Below are 22303 nucleotides of genomic sequence, written 5' to 3'. Positions count from 1 at the left end.
GACACTTGAAGGAGTTTCTTCATGAGTTAAACTCTTTAAGTCGATGTTCTTCTGCCTCCTCACCTTCAGGAAGGCCTCCTTCTGCTCCATGTGTTTGTTGATGAGCGGCAGCAGCTGCTCCGGCTGACGGTCGCCTCCTCCACACCAATCCTCCTCCCGCCGGTACTCCTGCTCCAGGCTCTCCAGGACGCCGCACACCTGGACACACCGACAGGTAGAAGGAAAACACATCACACAGGAACGGACCATCACGTCACACAAATATAAATACGTATGTAGGTACAGTAACATCTATTATGCTTGGTGCCCCCTGGTGACCAGGTACAGTCAGATTTGTTGTGTAGCGCCCCCTGTTGACCAGGTGCAGTCAGATTTATTGTGTCTGGCGCCCCCTGGTGACCAGATACAGTCAGATTTATTGTGTCTGGTGCCCCCTGGTGACCAGATACAGTCAGATTTATTGTGTCTAGCGCCCCCCGGTGACCAGATACAGTCAGATTTATTGTGTCTAGCATCCCCTGGTGAACAGGTACACTCAGATTTATTGTGTAGTGCCCCCTGGTGACCTGCTGTGACGTCCTGTAGAAAGCGGCGGAGGCGTTGACCAGTTTGAGTCGGTCTTCAATCCTCAGCATCAGGGTTTGCCAGTGCAGCGCCACCATCTGGGCACAGGACCTCACTGCATCTGGATCATAGTGGCCGGACCTGAAGGAGGGAGGTCACCGTTAGGACTTCGTTAAATATTAATCAATAATTAGACATTGATCAGGGGGAACTCACCTGACCAGCAGCTCAGCTCTCTGCTGCAGCGCTAGCGCCACCTGGTGGGTTCTCTGCAGGGAGTCGGCATGAAGAAGAGCCTGGAAGACGTTCAAAGATAGAACATTTAATCCACATATGAAAGTAAAATACTAGATTGTTCATTGTTCTTTTGTTGTTTTGTATCTTGTTTTTGTCATTTTTTGTCACTGTGGCTTTTTTGTCAAATTTTTTGTGTTGTCTTGTGTCATTTGTCTCATTTTTGTCGTTTTGTGTCTCATTTTTGTTGTTTTTTGTCTTTATACGTCTAACCTCTGTCGTTTGTCTCATGTTTTTGTTGTTTTGTTTCCTTTTTGTCTCGCTTGTGTTGTCTAATTTTTGTAATTTTGTGTTGTTTTGTGTCTTGTTTTTGTTGTTTTATTTTTTGTCTCACTTGTGTCATTTGTCCATCTTTTATTTATAAGTTTTTGTGTCTCATTTTCATAATATTTCGTCTCGCTTTTGTTGTTTTTTCTTTTTTAGTATGATTTGTTGTTTGTCTCATGTTTTTCTCGTTTTGTTTGTTTTATTCGTTGTTTTGTTTTCCTTGTAGTCTCGCTTGTGTTTTTTGTCTATTTTTTGTCATTTTTTGTCTCATTTGTGTCCATTTTTTCCACTTTGTAACTTTCTTGTCTAGTTTTTTGTTTTATTCTATGTTGTCTGTCTCGTTTTTGTAATATTTTGTCTCATTTCTGTTGATTTTTGTCTTTTTTTGTCATTTACATTTTTAATTATCTTCTATACTCGTCTCTCCTGCAGTTCAGCTGAAAATACTTTTTTTTTTTACAGGATCTAGATGGTATTTTTGGTGACTTTTTAAATAATATAAAGCGATAATTCATAAAGTATTTCAGTTTCTGGTTTAGATTTGGATCACTTTCTAGATACAGCTCACAGATGAGCAGTTCAAGGACTGTGGGAAAGTTGAAAATCCAATGATTCCATCTGTTTTTGTGGTTTCTGGTTGTGATAAATGGCATCATTTTGGTGATTTAATGCTAACTCTTCAATGAATCCTCTCTTCTACCCTCCAGATAGAACATTTAGTCGGTTTTGAGAACGTGTTTTTTTGTGTTTTTTGTGCGGCTGCAGTGACCTCGATGGCCTGTTGGAGGCGCTCATGCTCCCTCTGCAGCTGCTCGGCTTCGGACAGGCAGCTGGAGTTCAACATGCAGGACGACAGCATCACCTCGCCCTCAGAGATCCATCCCAGCACCTACGGCGACACATCGGACAGACGTCACCTCCCGGACCCACCTGGCCTCCTCAGGTGTGTGTGTGGGCGGGGCTTACCTGTTTGACCTGGCTCTGCAGGTGTCTCAGCTGCAGATTCTGCTCCAGGTGTGTGTGCATGTGATCAGCGATCTGCTGCAGCTCCTTCTGCTTGTCCTGCAGGAGGTGCTGCAGCTCGTCCACCTGGCCGGAGGTCCCGCCCTCGGCCTCCGACAGCTCGATACCTGCTGACACATCCAGACGCAACTGTGGCTCTTTTCCTGCCCGCCTGTGTCTCCATGGCAATTTCAATAGGCCGGTTTCCATGGGGACCAGCTGTGTGCTTCAGAGAGCAGTTTCCATAGCAACCCCATCCCCCCTTTGTCCCCCATTATCCTCTCTGCCCCCCCCTTCCCCTCCGACACCATCAGAGCTGAGCTGAACTGGTCAGACGGAGGCGACTGAAGCAGCCAATCTGTCGACGGGTTTCACAAATAATCAACGTAATTATTCTGCAGCTGCTGTATGACTGCTGGAAGCCATCATGAACCCCCTTAAAGACCCGTTTAAAACCCCAAAATGACATTTAAAGAGGACAGAACCTCCTCATTCATCTCTAAAAAAAAAAAAAAAAAATCCAGTGCAGCAGAACCATTTGAGGATCAGCAGACCCTCATATTTGGCCTCAAGAGTTTCCTCAAAAACCACTGAAAAGCCTTTATATGAAGGATTGTCCCCTGCTCACTGACACCTGGAAACCTTTAGGAACCAGAGGATCTCTAGAACCTCCTTAACTATCAATAGAACTGTCTTTAACTGCTACTTGAATCCACTTATTGAGCCCTACAACCAACTAAGGACAGCCATAGGCTAAAAAAAGGTCTATCCTTTCAAGACCTCCACTCAAAAACCACAGGAGCACCTCTAAGAACATAGAAAAACCCATAAGTGACCTCTAGAAATCCCTCAAAAACCACTGAACCCCCGCTGAGTTGCCAAAGGGAGAACCACTAACAAACACTGTTTGGTCTTTTGCCAATTTATCGGTGTGACTCCATCATCAACTGCTTCAAGCCCCGAAGTAACATTCAAACACCTGGAAGCCCTTCAAGAACCACCATCCTAAAGAATGTCTACCTCCTCTGTTGCATCAGCAAACCATATGGTGTTGCAGAACCCTTTCAAGGACCAGCAGAACCCTCAAGAAGTACAGAAAATCTCCATGGAATCCACTCCAAAACCTGTATGGGAACAACTAGCAGCCACTCGTTGACCCCTGAAACCCCTATAACCTCCTTGAAAGCCAGAAGGACTACTCCTAGGGCCACCTTAGGGACCAGAGGATCTTTCAAAACTCTTCAAGTAACATTGGACCCCCTTTAACTGCCACTTGAATCCCTTATGGAGCCGTAAAACGAACCATGGTTGGCTTAAATCTACAAAAACAGGTCTTTCTTTTTAAGGCCACCGTTCAAACCCCACCTCAAAAACCTCAGAACCCCTTAAGGACCACCGCTGGAGCTCTATAGGAAGCACTAAAAACACTCTGGGGAAAGCCTTGGTTCCTGGAAGCATAAAAAAGGTCCAGTGGAACCTTTAAAGGTTCCTTGTTTGATGGAATCATGACACAGAAATCGCTGACATATTACCACTATTCCTGAGAACCTGCTGAAAGAACAAAGAAACCCTCAGTAACCTCTCAACACTCACCAGGAAGCAGTTGCAGCCACTTTAAGACTCCTCTAACTTCCCAAAGTACCACTGGAACTACTCAGCAGACCTTTAGAAAGTGCCACTCAAATCCATTAAACTATAGACCCCTAAAACTACTCAAGGACCACTGTAACCCAAAAAACGACTCCTGGAGAATGACCCCCAAGGTTCGTCTTTCAGCCTCATCCTTTCTAAGACCGCTGCAGCTCTACCACGGATCACTGGAACCAGAGAAGTGGTCTCTGGAACCAGTCTAAAACCCAACAAAATCCAATTACTTCTTAAAAACGGTAAACCAGGTTAACATAGCTCCTTTCCCATTCCTTGTGGTGTTCCCCAAGGTTCCATCCTAGGTCCTGTTGTGTTCTGCATCGGAGCAGCTATTGGGCTCTGTCATTTATTAACTTGGTGTGTGTTTCTATGCAGATGACGCTCTGCTTTATATCTCTGGTTATCTGATGACCTCAGCCCTGATGTTAAACCAGTAAATAGAAAGTATCTCATCAGCATGACCCTTACCTGAGGCCTGGACCTCGGTGATGTACTGCTGGAGGTCATGACCCTGCTGGATAACCTCATAAATCATGTTGTTCATGGCCAGCCTGCGCTCCATGTGCCTGCAGATCAATCAGCCCATCAGTCAACGAGTTGTTTTTGATGCTGAGTCTTGAAGATGTTGTCTTGTCGGCCGGGTTTACCTGTGAATGCGCTGCTGTGCTAGTGTTAGCGCCTCGGGGCTAGCCTCCACTAGCCGCGACTGGCTCAGTGCTAGCTTGTCCTGGGCCAGCTTGTCCTGGTTGGTGTCGGCTAGCCGCGGCGACGCTAGCTTCTCGGCAGAAAAGTCCTGGGACTGTTTCTGGAGGTCTTGTTTCCAGGCGTCCATTTCCCCGGTTACCTAGGAAACACGGACAGCGTCAGACTTTGGTCCAGCCTCGTGGACGTTGGAATAAAGCATGGGAAGAGTGAAGCTAGGCTAACCTCTAGCGTGCACTGCTGCAGGATGCGGAGCTGCAGGTAGATGTCCAGACGGATCTTCCTCTGGTGGAAAAGTTCCTCCAGCTGAACGTGAGACTCCTCCAACTGCTGCAGCACCGACTCCACGTGGGCCACCGAGCTGCCCTGGGGCCTGAAACAAATGCACCCACACATAATTTACAAATGAATAATAATAAACAAATGCACCCACATGTTATTTACTAATGAATAATAATAAACAAACACACCCACACTTTATTTACTAATGAATAATAATAAACAAATGCACCCACACGTTATTTACAAATGAGTAAAAATAAACAAATGCACCCACATGTTATTTACAAATGAATAATAATAAACAAATGCACCCACACTTTATTTACTAATGAATAATAATAAACAAACGCACCCACATGTTATTTACTAATGAATAATAATAAACAAATGCACCCACACGTTATTTACTACTGAATAATAATAAACAAATGCACCCACACTTTATTTACTAATGAATAATAATAAACAAACGCACCCACATGTTATTTATTAATAAATAATAATAATAAATAAATGCACCCACACAATATTTGCAAACAAATAATAATAAACGCACCTACACGTTATTTACAGAACAACTACAAACAACAATAAACAAACAGAACTACAAATAATAAACAATAAATGCACCCCCATGTTGTTTAGAAACAAACAGGGCTACAAATAATAATAAATAAATAGAACTACAAAAGATAATAAACAAACAGAACCACAAATAATAATAAACAAACAGGACTACAAATAATAATAAACAAACAGGACTACACATAATAATAAACAAACAAACAGGACTATAAATAATAATAAACAAACAAATAGGACTACATATAAAAAATACTACAAATAATAATAATAATAATAAACAGACAGAACTATAAATAATAATAAACAGAAAATTACACATACTAAAAAACAAGCAAATACAGCTACAAACAATGATAAACAAATATTAATAAAAACAAAGGCAATTACAAATAATGATAAACAACAATAACGACAAATATTAATAAACAAACTGTGATATACTGAGAGAACTCTGTTCATATCTACGTGCTCAGCACTACAGAGCATGTAAACAATGTAAACAACACCTACTTACTGCATGTAAACAAGACATACACTTTCAGATTGTAAAGGACATAAACTACACCTACTTATAAGTCGAAAACAATGTAAATAACTCGGGCTGGAGCATGTAAACAATGTAAACAACACCTATTTACAACACGTAAACAATGCAAACAACTGTAGCTCACAACATGTAAACAACACTTACCTAAAGCACGTAAGCGATGTAAATAACTCTGAGCTTCAATGTGTAAACAATGACAACAAATTTGACTTCTGATGTGTAAACAGTGTAAATAACTCTGGCTTGCAGCATGTACACAATGTAAACAACAGCTACTACCAGAATGTAAACAATGTAAAAAACAGCTACTACCAGAGTGTAAACAATGTGAACAACTCTGACTTTCAACCTGTGAACAATGTAAACAAACCTGTTTACCCCATGAAAACAATGCAATGTAATGTAAACAACACCTTCTACTTGTCGCACATTCCCCGTAAGTATAACACCGCCCTCAGAGATTACACACACCAGAAAACAAGCGCACCCTCCACAGGCCTCTCAGCTGCCCCGAACAACGAAACAAACCCGCCTACATAGAAAATAAAAAGGATAAAAACAAACTCGCCCACAGCGGTTCCAAATATCAACACCACACAGGGCGGCCCCGCATAGCGAAACAAATGTCCACACTGCAAACAGAAAGCCAGCGCACCTGCACACAGCGGTGCAGCGCCGCGGCCCAAATCAAGCACTCCCTCCCTGCAGTACCTGAGCTGGAGGATGAGGTCTTCTCCCTCCCGGATGACGCTCATGGCGGCCTCCTGTGGGATAGAGGTTAGTGCAGTTAGCGGGTTAGGGGGTGTTAGCTGGTTATTACGGGGTCAGACGGCGGCCCAGAGCCAGGTGGGTACCTGAGTGTTGGCCTGCTGCTGCTGCTGCTGGCTGATCAGAGCCTGGAGGGACTCCACGGTGTCGGGACACACCAGGACGTCCGAGGACAGCTGCTTCTGGAGGCCTTCCATCCACACCGACAGCTGGAGGAAACACGGTTTACAGGGACACAGGTTAGAGTACTGCAGTAGTAGGGTTAGAGTACTATAGTAGTAGGGTTACAGTACTGCAGTAGTAGGGTTAGAGTGCTGCAGTAGTTGGGTTACAGTACTGCAGTAGTAGGGTTACAGTACTGTAGTAGTAGGATTAGAGTACTGCAGTAGTAGGGTTAGAGTGCTGCAGTAGTAGGAGGAATAGAGTACTGCAGTAGTAGGGTTACAGTACTGCAGTAGTAGGGTTAGAGAACTGCAGTAGTAAGGTTAGAGTACTGCAGTAGTAGGGTTACAGTATTGCAGTAGTGGGGTTACAGTACTGCAGTAGTAGGGTTAGAGTACTGCAGTAGTAGGGTTGTAGCAGTACTGCAGTATCCTACACTACGTGTGTTTTTACCTCCTTTGTGTGTGTGTAGAACGACACAGCGAGATCTAACAGCAGCTTCCTCTGTTCAACCCGCTGGATGAAGGCCTGTAAACATGTAAACACATGTAAACAACACATGCTAACAATGCAAACAACACATGTAAACCATGTAAACAACACATGTAAACAATTTAAACAACACATGTAAACAATGTAAGCCATGTAAACAACAGCTACTTCACCACGTAAACATTGTAAAGACCTACTTCTTGTATGTAAACCCTTCCTGTCAATATGTAAACAGTGTAAACATCACTTCCTGTCAACATGTAAACAATGTAAACAACCCTTCCTGTCAACATGTAAACAATGTAAACATCTCTTCCTGTCAACATGTAAACAGTGTAAACAACCCTTCCTGTCAACATGCAAACAGTGTAAACAACCCTTTCTGTCAACATGTAAACAATATAAAACATCACTTCCTGTCTACATGTAAACAAACAGACCTGCATGCGGAGCTCCAGGTCTCGGGCCGCCTGGTAGATCTCCTCCTCTTCACACTCTCCAGACTGCGCCAGCTGATCCGCCGCCTCCAGGAGCTTCTCTGCGTTCGTGTACGTGTTCTGGAACACATGGACGTGGTTCAGGTTCTGGTTCTGGTTGTGGACTGGTTTTGGTTCTGGACTGGTTGGTTTGTTTACCTCAGCCTTACTTACCTGAGCGACCTGCTGGAAGTCGTCGTGGCGTTTCTGCAGCGCTCGCGCTCGGTGCAGCGACTTCCCAACGCCGCTGTGTTTGTTCAGGAAGACCTCACCGTGTTGTTCCACCCAGTCCAGGACCTGGAGACAGAGACCAGTCTGAACACCTGGACCTCGATCTAAACCTGGATCTGGATCTAATGAGAATCTAAACCTGGACATGGATCTGGATCTAAATCTAGATCTGGTTCTGGATCAGGACCTGGATTTAAATGTGAATCTCAACCTGGATCTGGACCTAGATTTAATGTGAATCTAAAACTGGATCTGGATCTAGAGCTGGATATGGATCTAGATCTGGATCAGGATCTAAATCTAAACCTGGATCTGAATCTAAACCAGGATCTGGATTTAAACCTGGATCTGGATCTAATGAGAATCTAAACCTGGACCTGGATCTGGATCTAAACCTGGATCTGGATCTAAAATCTAGATCTGGTTCTGGATCAGGACCTGGATCTGGATTTAAATGTGAATCTAAGCCTGGATCTGGATCGAGATTTAATGTGAATCTAAAACTGGATCTGGATCTAGAGCTGGATATGGATCTAGATCTGGATCAGGATCTAAATCTAAACCTGGATCAGGATCTAAACCTGGACCTGGGTCTGGACCTGGATCTGGGTCGTACCTGTCGGACGTCTTGCTGAAACACACACAGTTGCAGGCGCTGGTGGAGGCGGAGCTTACGGTGTTGCCACGCCCCCTCCACCTCATGATGACCCTGTAGAAGAAGGAGACCCACATCAGTCCACATGTCTGTCCTCATGTCTGTCCACCTGTCTTTCCACATGTCTGTCCTCATGTCTGTCTGTCCTCATGTCTGTCCACCTGTCTGTCCTCATGTCTGTCCTCACATCTGTCCTCATGTCTGTCCATCTGTCTGTCCTCATGTCTGTCCACCTGTCTTTCCACATGTCTGTCTGTCCTCAAGTCTGTCCACCTGTCTGTTCTCATGTCTGTCCTCATGTCTGTCCTCATGTCTGTCCTCATGTCTGTTCCACAGAAAGACAGGTAAACAGTCAGACAGGTAACAGGACGCCGTACCTGCAGCACCTGGTGCAGAACCCCCATGATGCCGTGCGTCGCCGCAGTGAAGTCCGGTTTGGCCGCCGAGTCGTCGGACTCGGTTCCCGGGCAACGCTGGAGGACGTCCAATAAGGCTTTACCGCTCTCACTGACCTGCAGACAGACAGGTAGACAGTCAGACGGGTAGACAGTCAGACAGATGAACAGACAGACAGGTAGACAGACAGACAGACAGGTGTTCAGTCAGACAGGTAAACAGACAGACAAGTGAGCAGACAGACAGGTAAACAGACAGACAAGTGAGCAGACAGACAGGTAGACAGACAGACAGACAGGTGAACAGACAGACAGGTAGACAGACAGACAGGTGTTCAGTCAGACCGGTAAACAGACAGACGGGTAGACAGACAGACAGGTGAACAGACAGACAGGTGATCAGACAGACAGGTACCTGTGTGTAGTTGGCAGAGATCTCCTCGTTGAGTTCTTGGTGTTTTTTCACTGCAGCTTCCAGCTCTGCTGTCGCCGACGGCAACGACCCTTCAGAGCACACTTGGACCCAGCCCTCAACTCGGAGCAGGAACTGGACAGGCAGACAGGTAGACAGACAGACAGGTAGACAGACAGGTAGACAGGGTCAACATCACCTGACTGATAAACAGGCATACATGTGTTTCTCCAGGTGTTTCTTTCTCTAGGTGTTTCAGTGGAAAGGTGTGCTGATCACCTGTTCTGCCCCCTGGTGGAATCCGGTTGCCATGGCGAGCGTGTTGCTGCGCTCCTCCAGCGCCGTCGTCAGGGACTTCCAGTCCTCCTGTAATCGTGACGACACCATGGCGATCCTCTCTGCTCCGTAGTGACCGGCCTCCGCCAGCCTCGCCGCCACGGTAACCACGCTGTCCACGTTCACACTGCCGTTCTGCAGGTGGAAACAGGAAGTCCATCTGAGACCTCATCAGGTAGTTTAACACCCTGAGATCTCACCAGGTAGTTTAACATCAACATCCTGACATCTCACCAGGTAGTTTAACATCCTGAGACCTCACCAGGTAGTTTAACATCAACATCCTGAGACCTCACCAAGTAGTTTAACATCAACATCCTGACACCTCACCAGGTAGTTTAACATCCTGACACCTCACCAGACAGTTTAACATCCTGAGACCTCACCAGGTAGTTTAACATCAACATCCTGACACCTCACCAGACAGTTTAACATCCTGAGACCTCACCAGGTGGTTTAACACCCTGAGACCTCACCAGGTAGTTTAACACCCTGAGACCTCACCAGGTAGTTTAACACCCTGAGACCTCACCAGGTAGTTTAACACCCTGAGACCTCACTGAGTAGTTTAACACCATGAGACCTCAGCAGGTAGTTTAACATCAACATCCGGACACCTCACCAGGTCGTTTAACATCCTGAGACCTCATCAGGTAGTTTAATCGTCATCCTGAGACCTCACCAGGTAGTTTAACTGTCATCCTGAGATTACTTGAGGCTCATACTCTAGGCGAATAGAACTTTATAAGTAAGTACCTGTACTGCAGTACTGATCCCTCACCAGGTAGTTTAACATCCTGAGTCATATAACGGTTCATTTACAGGCTGTGAGCCAGACAGTGTGGGAGTCAGTAAAAGTACCTCCCCATCAGGCAGTTAGAGCTTCCTATGTCAGTACTTCTGTGCTGTTACGAGGTCCCTCCCCAGGCAGTTTAACCACCATGAACACACTGAGTCATATGATGGTTTAACTGGTCCTGAAATATGATTTGTGGATAAAGAAAAAATACCTCCTCACCAGGTGGTTTGACATAAGGAACGGCCCTCAAAGTAGTTCTACTGTGTGGTTCCTTCAGTGGAACCCTGCCTAAAGACTCGGGATAAGACTGTGGATGGACACACGCTCACCATGCAGTTGGCGGTGAAGTGCTGGTGTTGTGTCTGGAGGTCGACGGCATGCTGGTGGTTCTGACCGACCTCCGCCAGACTCTGCACGAACAGCTCCTTACTGTGAGCGATCCACTCGGACATCTGGGACAGGAAGAGACGGTCAGACAGTGAATACCGGAGACCGGTGGACCTGGAGCTGCGAGCCTCACCTTGGTGGCGTCCTGCTCAAACAGGTGCAGCTGCAGTGCCTGGTCCAGGTGCAGCTTCCGGTCGCCCCAGCTCTGCAGAAGGTGGCTGCGAGATGCCTGCAGCCGGTCCAGCAGAGACGAAACCTTTGGCGCCACGCTCTGGAAGTCTGCCCCGCCCGACAGCCAGCTGCCGTGGCTGCCTTCGTTGGGGGCGTCGCCGTGGGAGGGGCCGAGGCGCATGCGCTGGAGCAAGCTCCGCCCTTCTCGGTCGAGCGCGTCAACCGGTGCAGTGGCGATGGTGTTACGGAGGCGACCGTGTTCCTCGAGCAGTCTGCATGGAAAATACAAACATTAGTGAATCTGCTGGATGAAACATTTAAATCGACAGTCACAAACATTATTTAGGCTGCGATTGGAAACCTTTAACTGTCTCAGTAGTCTTTGTCATGGTGCTCTTTTACTAGCTAAACTCCCACAATGCTCTCTGCTTTAACATGAACTGTAGTCTGAGTGATGCCTTCTCTGGTCTCTACAGTATTAAACAGGAAGAGGCTCCACCTGGTGGAACAACCAGGTACTACAGCTGAAACAAATATAGTCCACAATGACCCAAAACTTGTCTAAAATTACCAAAGGCTTGTCCATGATGACTCAAGATTTGGCCGAAATTACTCAAAAATTATCCAAAAATATCGTAAAATGTTAAAACAGTAAACTAGCTCAACTTCCTGTAGTCTGAGTGACACCTCCTCTAGTCTCTTATGTACTAAACAGTAAGAGGCTCCACCTGGTGGAACAACCAGGTACTACAGCTAAGGAGAATATTGTCCAAAATTACTCAAAAATTGTCCACAATAACTCGAAACTAGCTCAAAATGTCTAGAAACTTGCTTGCTAAACTCACAATGCTCTCTGCTGTAACATGAACTGTAGTCTGAGTGACGCCCCCTTTTTTCTCTACAGTATTAAACAGGAAGAGGCTCCACCCGGTGGAACAACCAGGTACTACAGCTAAAACAAATGTTGTCCAAAATGACTCAAAATTTTGCAAAAATAACACAAAGTTTGCCCAAAATGTCTTAAAATGTTAAAACGCTTAACTATCTGAACTTCCTGTAGGCTGAGTGACACCCCCTCTAGTGTCCACAGTAATCAACAGGAAGAGGCTCCACCTGGTGGAACAACCAGGAACTACAGCTGATCACCATTTACTGTCCTTCGTCTGCTGCCTGATGGGTTCATTTATTTCCTAATTATTGTGGTCAATTATTGTAATAATTTGAACGTAATAATTACGATTGGATTAATTAATTTATGGAACACTCACTTGCGCGCCTCGTCAACGTCCTGTGGTTCTGGGATGCGGTTCAGCCCGGCCTCCAGCTGCTCCAGCTGGGCCAGCAGCTGTGTGGCGGCACCTGAGAACTCCTCCAGACCCAGACGCAGCTCGGTCCACTCCACATGGTCGTACTCCAGCGAGCCGCCGAGGTCCGAGGTCAGCTGTGAGGGGTCTACGAGCCGGGAGAGACCCTCCACCGACACCAGGCTGGTCTAAGGACAGACACACTTTACTGACCGGCTGCTAGGCTAGCAGTTAGCGGCGCTAGGCTAGCGGTTAGCAGCAGCGGTTCGTACCTCGAAGCTGAGCTTGGCGCTGCCCAGGTTGGTCTTGTGTTTCTGCCAGAAGGTGTCGGGTTTGATGAGCAGCGCTGTGTGGATGTTGGAGGAAAAGGACTCCTGCAGCGTCCGCAGCACTGGCTTCACACTGTCCCACTTACTGCCGCGCATGTCCACCACCACGGTGAAGCCACGAGCTCGGACGTCCTCGCTGCAGATGGACAGACAGCGAGTTCACTCCGATAACTTCATCTATGTAAACTCAAAATGCATCAAGTCCTTCCACAAGTTGACTCAACATAAACATTCTGTAAGACTTGATTTAACAAAGATTAGTTTAATAAAGTTACACCAAGTAACCACTAACCCCAAGCAGCTCATAGCCATTTCATTTTACTCTGTGGGCTCATTTTAACCCACTGTGGACTGATTTTAACCCACTGTGGGCTCATTTTAACTCACTGTGGGCTCATTTTAACCCACTGTGGACTAATTTTAACCCACTGTGGTTCATTTTAACCCACTGTGAACTCATTTTATCCCACTGTGGATCATTTTAACCCACTGTGAACTCATTTTAACCCACTGTGGTTCATTTTAAGCCACTGTGGTTCATTTTAAGCCACTGTGGGCTCATTTTAACCCACTGTGGTTCATTTTAAACCACTGTGGACTCATTTTAACCCACTGTGGGCTCATTTTAACCCACTGTGGACTCATTTTAACCAACAATGAGCCCATAGTGAGATAAAATGAGCCAAGAGCAAAGACATGCGTAGAAACTGCTTGGAGTTCAGAGGGTTCTTTCAGCAGAAAAGTCAAATATTTGCTGGCTTCAAACAAAAAATGAAATCTGACGATGTCACTTTGACATTTTGTTGACAGAAAATGAATCAGAAACACGTCTGATGAACCACCAGGTTTGATTCTTCATGTAGTCCTACCTGGGTATGGTGGACAGGTAGGTGACCAGTCGGCTGAGGTCCTCCTGTTTTATTCGATCATGATTGGTCCTGGCAGGGAAGGTCAGGATTGGTCCGCCTCGTTTGTCCCGTCCGCCTGGAGAACACATGGAACAGTTAACTGGGCCACGCCGGGACCAAACCGGGCTAAAAACCGTCGCAGTGTTCGAGTTTGTTTACCCGACACGAAGGCCACTTTCTCTCTGAGCACCGTCAGGACGTCGACCGCCCGGACGCTCTCAGCTTTACCAGAACCTGGAACAGATGGAGGAGATGTTCAGCTGCAGGGTCGAGTCCAGTCTGGGTGGAAGAAGTTTCAACCCTGATATTAACTCCAAATGGAACAAAACATCAACAAATGGTAGTAGCTGAATCTACATCCAGTTCTAGGTAGGACATAGAGCTATGGAGGTTTGTAACGTTAGACTGAACCAATCAACTTTATGTCAACCCACAGAGTAACTGGTGGTCAAAAACTGCCTGTGGAGGGATCTTAGGCTTCATTATAAGTACTTATTGATCAGGTACGTATAATGCAGCCCTGAGGTCCTTCCCCAGGAAGTTGAACCACCAATAAGACCTCAATTCATGTGAGTCTTGGACTGCTGACGAGTTTTGAACCAAGTCTTTGTCATGGTGCTCGTTGCTGCTAAACTCCCACAATGTTCTCTGCTTCAACATGAACTGTAGTCTGAGTGACTCCTTCTCTGGCTTCTAAAGAATTAAATAGGAAGAGGCTCCACCTGGTGGAACAACCAGGAACTACAGCTGATCTATATTTACTGACATCATGGAATGAACACAGGTTTACTGCATCTGTTGGCGCCTCAGTACATCCTACCATCTAACACTACATTAACCCTCTAACACTACATTTACCTTCTAATAATACATTTATCCTCTAATACTACATTTACCCTCTAATACTACATTTACCCTCTGATACTACATTTACCCTCTGATATCACATTTACCCTCTAACACTACATTTACCTTCTTATACTCCATTTACAGGAACTCAGCACTGATGAATCCTTTCCATTTGGACCAATGTGATGGAAACTACCACCAGAATGATCCAATCAGGCTTGAGGAGTTGATCTGACAGATCTTTTAGTGAAACCCTGACTCTGATACTACATTTACCCTCTAATACTACATTTACCCTCTGATACTACATTTACCCTCTAACACTACATTTACCCTCTAATACTACATTTACCCTCTAATACTACATTTACTCTCTAATGCTACATTTACCCTCTAATTCTACATTTACCCTCTGATACTACATTTACGCTCTAACACTACATTTACCTTCTTATACTCCATTTACAGGAACTCAGCACTGATGAATCCTTTCCATTTGGACCAATGTGATGGAAACTACCACCAGAATGATCCGATCAGGCTTGAGGAGTTGATCTGACAGATCTCTTAGTGAAACCCTGACTCTGTTGGGACCAGGTTTAGGGCTGAAGGCATCACGTCAATGATGGTCCTCACAGAAGTAGCAGCAGAATAAAGTGTGTGTGGGATCATCCTGCTCAGCAGGAGGAAGCTAATCCGATGCACATATTTACTGAAGGCCTTAAACACCTCATATTAGCAGCTGAACAGGGAGAAAACCTGGAAACAAGTGGTAAAAGTGAAACCTGAACCGCCTCCTGCTGGTGTCGCTCTCCACCGACCCGGACTGATTAATGACGGATTACCAGGAGACACTTCTCCAACCGAGAAAAAACGAATCCAGCCAGGAAGAATCCATAGACGATAAACTAATAACTGTGTTTGACTATTTGACCAATTAAGAGTCCAAAACCACCAAAATATCACACCGGGCAATGAAAGGTCATCACTTCTGAGAGGCTGGAACCAGTAAATATCATTATAAAGCAGTCTTTAGATCCCTCACCAGGCAGTTTCAGTACTTACTGACAATAAAAAGTACTTCTGAGAGGCTGGAACCAGTAAATATCAGAACTACTAATCATCTGTAACTGCCGTTTAGTCAGCCGATTTGTTGAGACTTTGGGAAGCTGTGATTGGTGTTTTTTAGGGTTCATTAGGTTTTAGGATGGTTGGAACCTTTGGTCAACCAGAAGAACCGCCCCAAAGAACCATCCAGGGATATAAAAACTACCATGTGGGGCTCAACGCTAGCAAAAGATAGCTAGCATCCCTTTTGTTTCTTCACCATCACAACACAACAACTGCCCAATTCAACCAATCGGCATAGACCTTTACAGTCATACTGACCCTGGTGGTCAAACTGCCTGGGGGTCTTCGACTTATGTCGGAATTCCGTTCCTACGGCTCGACGCAAGTTGATTTTCACCGTGAGTCAGACCTCACGCTCTGTATGCGTCCCCTGTGTATAACACAGTGGCAAAATCATAATCTAGGACATAAAAATACTGAATGAAAACGTCACGACGTATTCATCTGCACCGCTTACCAACTAATTCCATGTAACGAGTTCCAACGTTACAACGAAACACCGTAGGTCAATGATGTCGTAAACCGAGGACCCTCTGTACTTACAAGTACCTTATGAGAAAGTACTTATAGTGCAGTCTTTAGATCCCTCCCCAGGTAGTTTCAGTACTTACTGACCATAAAAAGTACTTCTGAGAGGCAGGAACCAGTAAATATCAGAACCATTAATCATATCTAACTGTAAAAAAATCAGTGGTCATTAAGCTAACTGGCTGTTGGTTCAACAAAACTAGCAACCATGTGGGGTTCAATGCTAGCAAAAGATAGCTAGCATCATTTTAGCTTCTTCACCAAACACCATCAACTCCTGATTCAACCAATCAGCAACGAGAACAGTTATACTGACCCTGGTGGTGAAACTACCTGCGGAGGGACCTCCGGGCTGTACTTACAAGTACCTTATGAGAAAGTACTTATAGTACAGTCAGTACTAAGATCCCTCACCAGGCAGTTTCACTACTTATAACATAAGGTACTTCTAAAACATCTGTTGTTTTTAGTTGCTGTTTTTTGGTTGTTTACAGTAACTTTCATTTTTAATCACCTAAAGATCGACAGTAAGCTGCTATAAGAGCTCATTCACAGTAAAAGTCTTTAAGCTCCTTCACAGTAAAAGTCTCTAAGCTCCTTCACAGTAAAAGTGAATTAGCTATTTCACAGTAAAAGTCTTTCAGTTCCTTCACAGTAAAAGTCTCTAAGCTCCTTCACAGTAAAAGTCTGTCGGCTCCAGTTAAATGTTGAGTAAACTTAGATTTAATCTACTTCCTGTACTGATCGAAACGGACTCATTAAACTTTTTTTTACTGTAACAGGAAGTTAAAGCTCAACCTGTCTTTTTGAGGATCAGACATCATCAGTGGATCCTAATCTGCTGATCAGATTAAAGCTTGTTTGGGTCTCTCATTAATCCTGAATATTTTACTGGGTTTTTAGATCTCTACATGTCATTTTAAACCCTGCAGATGTCTTTGGGTTCTGTCTCGTTGCAGATTTTCTTAATGCTATCAGCAGAACGTCTGTCAGGTTGTCGGGTCACATGTTTGTAAAACCTCCCGGTGTTTTCCACGTTGCAGCACATTTATCTGGAACAACAAAAGAGATGTGTGCTATCATTTTTACCCCCTGTTTTCTGTTTTTATTCACTGTTTTCTGTTGTTTTCTGTCACTGTTTGCTTTAGTTGATGCCATAAAACCATTTAGATCACAGTTTGGTTTAAATACATAAAAAAACAAACACAAAGCTGTTTGTTTTAGCATTTTCATTCACTGTTTTCTGTTGTTTTCAGTCACTGTTTCATGTCATTTAAAGACTGTTTTATTTTCAACCACTGTTTTCTGTCACAGATTCAGTTTCAGTTGCTATTTTCTGACATTTTCGGTTGATGATTACTTTCGGTTTCAGTCATTTTCAGTTGCCGTTTTTCTGTTGCTTTTCAGTTGCAGTTTTATTTTCTGTTTCTGTTTTCTGTCATCTTTAGTTGTACTTTTCTGTCGTCTTCCTCCACTGTTTTCTGTTTCTATTTTCTGTCTTTTAAGTCATTTCCAGTCCTATTTTCTGTCTTTTCTGGTTGCGGTTTACTTCAGTTTTCAGTCGTGTTTTCTGTTATTTTCTTCCATTGTTTTAAGTTGATATTTTTTGTCTTTACTGTCTCCATTTTCTGTTTTTTTTTCCTGTCATTTTCAGTCACTGTTTTGTTTTCAGCTGCTATTTTCTGCTGCTTTCTGTTTTTTTTGTTATTTTCTGATAGCCTTCTTCAGTTTTTGCCATTTTCAGTCAATACTTTCTGTTGTTTTATGTTGAGGTTTACTTTAGCTTTCAATCCTTTTCCTGTCGTTTTCCTCCTCTATATTTTCTTTTCAGTCATTTTCAGACACTGTTTATATCGCTGTTTTCACTATTTTACATTGTTTTTTGATGCTGTTCTTTGTTTATGCCATTTTAAGTTACTATTTACTAAAGTTTTATCATTTTCAGTCACTTGTTAGGAAATTTTCAGTTGTGTTTTCTTGTTGTTTTCATTCCTGTTTTCTGTCATTTTCTTCCATTGTTTGAAGTTTCTATTGGTTTTCTTTGCTGTCTCAATTTTCTGTTTTCAGTCACAGTTTTGTTTTCAGTCACTGTTTTCTGTCGTTTTCAGGTGAAAATCTAATTTTCAGTCATTGTTGCTGTTTTCTGTCATTTTCAATCGATATTTTTCAGTAACTGTTGACTGAAATCTACTAAAGTCAGTTTTCTGTTGTTTTCAGTCCCAGTTTTGTTTTCAGTTGCTGTTTTTTTTGTCATTTTCAGTCCCAGTTTTGTTGTTTTCAGTTTCGTTTTCAGTCACTGTCTTCAATGGTTGAGGTTTACTTTTGTTCCAGTGTTGTTTCCTGTCATCTTCAGCCACTGTTTTCTATTTTCTGTCATTTTCAGTCACTGTCTTCGGTTGTTTTTTTCCACTGTTTCACGTCATTGTCAGTCACTGCTTTCATTTCCAGTTGAGACTTGGTTGTCTGAGGCTTTCAGACGTTTGTAGTTGCTGTTTCCGTCTGTTTTGAGTTATACTTTTCTGTCATTTTCAGTCGCGGTTTTCAGACATTTTTAATTGTGACTCATTTTAGTTTTCAGTCATTGTTTTTTGATGCTTTCAGTTGTTTTTAGTCGCTGTTTACTTCCATTTTCAGTTGTGGATTTCTGTCATTTTCAGTCATTATGGACATTTTTACTCACTGTTTGCTTCCATTTCAGTCAGTTTCAGACGCAGATTTCTCTTGTTTTCAGTCACTGTTTGCTTTCATTTCCAGTTGATGTTTTTCTGTTGCTTTTAGTTCCCATTTTTGCTTTTTTGTCGTTTTCTGGTGGTACTTTCTGCAACTGTGTACTGAATTTGAGAATAACTGATTCTGTTGTTTTGAGGTCGCTTTGTTGTTTTGTTTTTAGCCACTGCTGTTTATCATTCTCAGACACTAAATATGACATTTTCACTTATTGTTTTCTGTCATTTTCAGTCACTGTTTGCTTTCATTTTCTGTTGCTACTTAGTCATTGTTTCCGTCTGAGTTGAATTGTGTTTTATGTCATTTTCAGTTGCTGATTTCTAATTTTGGTCACAGTTATATGCACATTCCTGATTCTACTCACATAAGTGACATTTTAAATGCTGTCTTTGTAATTTTACTTTGACTATAAACCCAAAAATCCACCAGTACTCAGAAAATTAATATATTTTGATAACTGATTAATGATTGAAGTCGTTTTCAACGTTACTTTCCAGCAGCTTCTGTGTGAAATTATACTTTTCTGATTTCTGTTTTTCGACCAAAGGAAATCTATAATAATGATAATTTCTCAATATTTGCTCAAGTTTTCTGCACAAAAACAATCAGTTCTGAATAAAGTCAGATGTATTAATAATATTGTTTGTTTTAATTTGCTATTTCCTGGTTGTCTGTTGCTGTTTTCTGTCCATTTTATTTGCTATTTTCCGACATTTTTGGTTGATGATTACTTTTGGTTTCAGTCACTTTCTGCTTCTGTTTTTGTTATTTTCTGGTGCTATTTTCTGACCATCTACTGAATTTTTGAGTTGATGTGTTTTTTGTTTTCCCTCGCTGTATTGTTTTGTTTTCAGCCACTGCTGTTGGTCATTTTCAGACGCTTGTTGTGACATTTTCACTTATTTTTTTCTGTCATTTTCAGTCAATATTTTCTGTTGCTTTCAGTCGCTGTTTTCACTATTTTACATTGTTTTTTGATGCTGTTTTCTGTTTCTGCCATTTTCAGTCACTTGTTTGGACATTTTCTGTCGTTTTCATTCGCTGTTTTATTTTCAGTCCTGTTTTCTGTGATTTTCTTTCCCTGTTTTAAGTTTCTATTTTTTGTCTAGACTGTCTCAATTTTCTGTTGTTTTCAGTCCCAGATTTGTTTTCAGTCACAGTTTTTTTTTCAGTTGCTGTTTTTCTCTATTTTCTAATGCCATTTTTCAGTTCTCATCATTTTCAGTCACTGTTTTCTGTTGTTTTAGGAGGCAGTTTACTTTAGTTTTCAATCCTGTTTTCTCTCATTTTCCTCCCGTTTTCTGTTGGTATTTTCTATCTTTTCAGTCATTTTCAGACACTGCTTTCACTGTTTTACATATTTTTTGATGCTGTTTTCTGATGTTTTTGGTTTCAGTTTAGTGAAGTTTTCAGTCCTGTTGTTTTCTTCCACTGGTTTAAGTTTCTATTTTTGTCTCTACTGTCTCAATTTTCTGTTGTTTTCAGTCCCAGTTTTGTTTTCAGTTGCTGTTTTTCTCCATTTTCTAATGCCATTTTTCATTATTCCTCATTTTCAGTCACTGTTGCTGTTTTCTGTCATCTTGTTCTACTGTTGTCTCTTTTTGGTCTTTTCAGTCTTTTTCGGTCACTGCTTTCTACTGGCATTTAAGTTTAGTCTTCTGTTGTTTTTTCCCTCTATTTTATGCTGATATTCTGTTTTCAACTGCAGTCGCTGCTTTCTTTTGCATTTCTTCTGTAATTTTTTGTTGTTTTCGGATTCTATTTTCTATTTTTGTCGTTTTAAGTCATTGTTTTCTGTCATTTTCAGATCCTGCTTGTGGACGTTTTCAGTGACTGTAGGTGAGCTTCAGGATGTAATTTCCCTTTTACTAAACACAGAGAAACCAAACAGAACCCAGAATTTGAGTCACTTTTGAGACAAAATGTTAATTTCTGGTTTTTCGATGATCGTTTTTGGGTATTTTCTGACATTTTCTGCCCTAAACTGAAACCAGCTGTGACGCTGTTTGACCTCAATCAAACTTTTAGCTCCCAAGATGGAGGAACTGGGCGTCTCGGTGGATCCTGAGCTGTTTCTGGTGGACACCAACGTAGAGGGGGACATCAGGGCTAACGGGGACCCTGGAGGTACAGAACCCATCGACCCCTAGGGGACACCAGGGCTAACGGGGACACACCAACCCAGAGGGGCCCCTCCGACCCCCAGGGGCCCCCGACCCTCCAGCGCCGCCCCCCGCTGGATGCAAAGTGCTACATCACATTACATCACACACATGTTCAAGCAGAGCGGGGCCTTTTTATTTCCCACAATCCTCCTCGGTCGGTCGGACCCTCCACCCCCAACACACACACACACACACACACACACACACACACACACACACACACACACACACTGAGTCAATGGGCGGATGTGGAGGCATCATGGCGACAGCAGCTTCCACACACACACGCACGCGCAGGCACGCACGGACACACGCGCCTTACCTGCCGTCGCCAGGCCGTCCGGGCCCGGTTCTCCTCCTCCATCCACCGGATTCATCCTCCCTCCTCCTCCTCCTCCTCGCGCGCTCTCCTCCGTTATGTACCGTCGCTCGCTCCGGTGCTCCTCCTCGCGCCTCCTCCTCCTCCTCCTCCTCCGCCGCCGCCGCCTCCTCCCGGGCCTCTAGCCGTCCATCCCTGCGGCGGTGCTCCGGTGGTTGCGGGCTCCCGGGGCGGTGTTCGGACGGTACCGATCAGTGCAGCATCCTCCGGGGCTCGGCTGGGCTCGGCTCGGCTCGTCGGTCCTCCTCCTCCTCCTCCTCCTCCGCTGATGAAGCTGCTGCTCTTAAGTTACCGTGATCCCGCGCGGCATCGCATCACATCACGTCACCGTTACCGCCGCCGTTACCGTTCCCGCTCCCCGGTACCCCTCTCTCTCTCTCTCCTCCTGCCGGTCCTGCAGCGGATGGACGCTCGGTCTGTCTCAGTGCGCATGCGCAGCAGGTAGTGCGAGAGGGGCGCTGTGCACGAGGGCTGCAGCATCTGCTGCAACACACACACACCCACACACACACACACACGCAAACACACACACACACACGCACACACACACCGCCTCTGTCCGTTACTACAACGTTACTACGGTAACGTCGGTACCGTTACTATGAAGCTGCTGCCGTTAACGTCACGGAGTCTGATCAGCTGATTATATTTATTATATTATATTTAATACATTATTATTATTGTTATTGTATATTAGCCTATATTATATTATGTTATACTATATAATATAATATTATGTCATATATTACATTATGTTATAGTATTATATATATATATATATATATATATATATATATATATATATATAT

At 43.8% G+C, this 22303-nt stretch overlaps 1 protein-coding gene across 1 annotated transcript in view; it reads right to left on the bottom strand.

The window, feature by feature from the left end:
• LOC111569301 (kalirin-like) overlaps positions 1 to 21901 on the bottom strand; it is a 65626-nt gene extending 43725 nt beyond the window's left edge. The window contains exons 1-24 of the mRNA XM_055008361.1: positions 21438 to 21901; positions 13875 to 13949; positions 13677 to 13791; positions 12751 to 12943; positions 12443 to 12666; positions 11137 to 11446; positions 10946 to 11068; positions 9761 to 9952; positions 9485 to 9616; positions 9052 to 9186; positions 8636 to 8728; positions 7963 to 8085; positions 7753 to 7869; positions 7274 to 7348; positions 6745 to 6867; positions 6602 to 6654; positions 4702 to 4849; positions 4422 to 4618; positions 4243 to 4340; positions 2092 to 2255; positions 1895 to 2014; positions 781 to 860; positions 567 to 705; positions 64 to 198 (exon numbers count right to left, since the gene is read on the bottom strand). Of these exons, the coding sequence (XP_054864336.1) occupies positions 64 to 198; positions 567 to 705; positions 781 to 860; positions 1895 to 2014; positions 2092 to 2255; positions 4243 to 4340; positions 4422 to 4618; positions 4702 to 4849; positions 6602 to 6654; positions 6745 to 6867; positions 7274 to 7348; positions 7753 to 7869; positions 7963 to 8085; positions 8636 to 8728; positions 9052 to 9186; positions 9485 to 9616; positions 9761 to 9952; positions 10946 to 11068; positions 11137 to 11446; positions 12443 to 12666; positions 12751 to 12943; positions 13677 to 13791; positions 13875 to 13949; positions 21438 to 21492 (3219 nt within the window). The 5' untranslated portion in view covers positions 21493 to 21901. The remainder of the gene's footprint in view (positions 1 to 63; positions 199 to 566; positions 706 to 780; positions 861 to 1894; positions 2015 to 2091; positions 2256 to 4242; positions 4341 to 4421; positions 4619 to 4701; positions 4850 to 6601; positions 6655 to 6744; positions 6868 to 7273; positions 7349 to 7752; positions 7870 to 7962; positions 8086 to 8635; positions 8729 to 9051; positions 9187 to 9484; positions 9617 to 9760; positions 9953 to 10945; positions 11069 to 11136; positions 11447 to 12442; positions 12667 to 12750; positions 12944 to 13676; positions 13792 to 13874; positions 13950 to 21437) is intronic.
• Positions 21902 to 22303: the final 402 nt, after the last annotated feature.

Source organism: Amphiprion ocellaris, chromosome 24, assembly GCF_022539595.1.
Source record: "Amphiprion ocellaris isolate individual 3 ecotype Okinawa chromosome 24, ASM2253959v1, whole genome shotgun sequence".
Taxonomy (NCBI): Eukaryota; Metazoa; Chordata; class Actinopteri; family Pomacentridae; genus Amphiprion; species Amphiprion ocellaris.
Note: the sequence above shows the minus strand (reverse complement) of the source record. Positions and strands in the feature narration are given on the sequence as shown.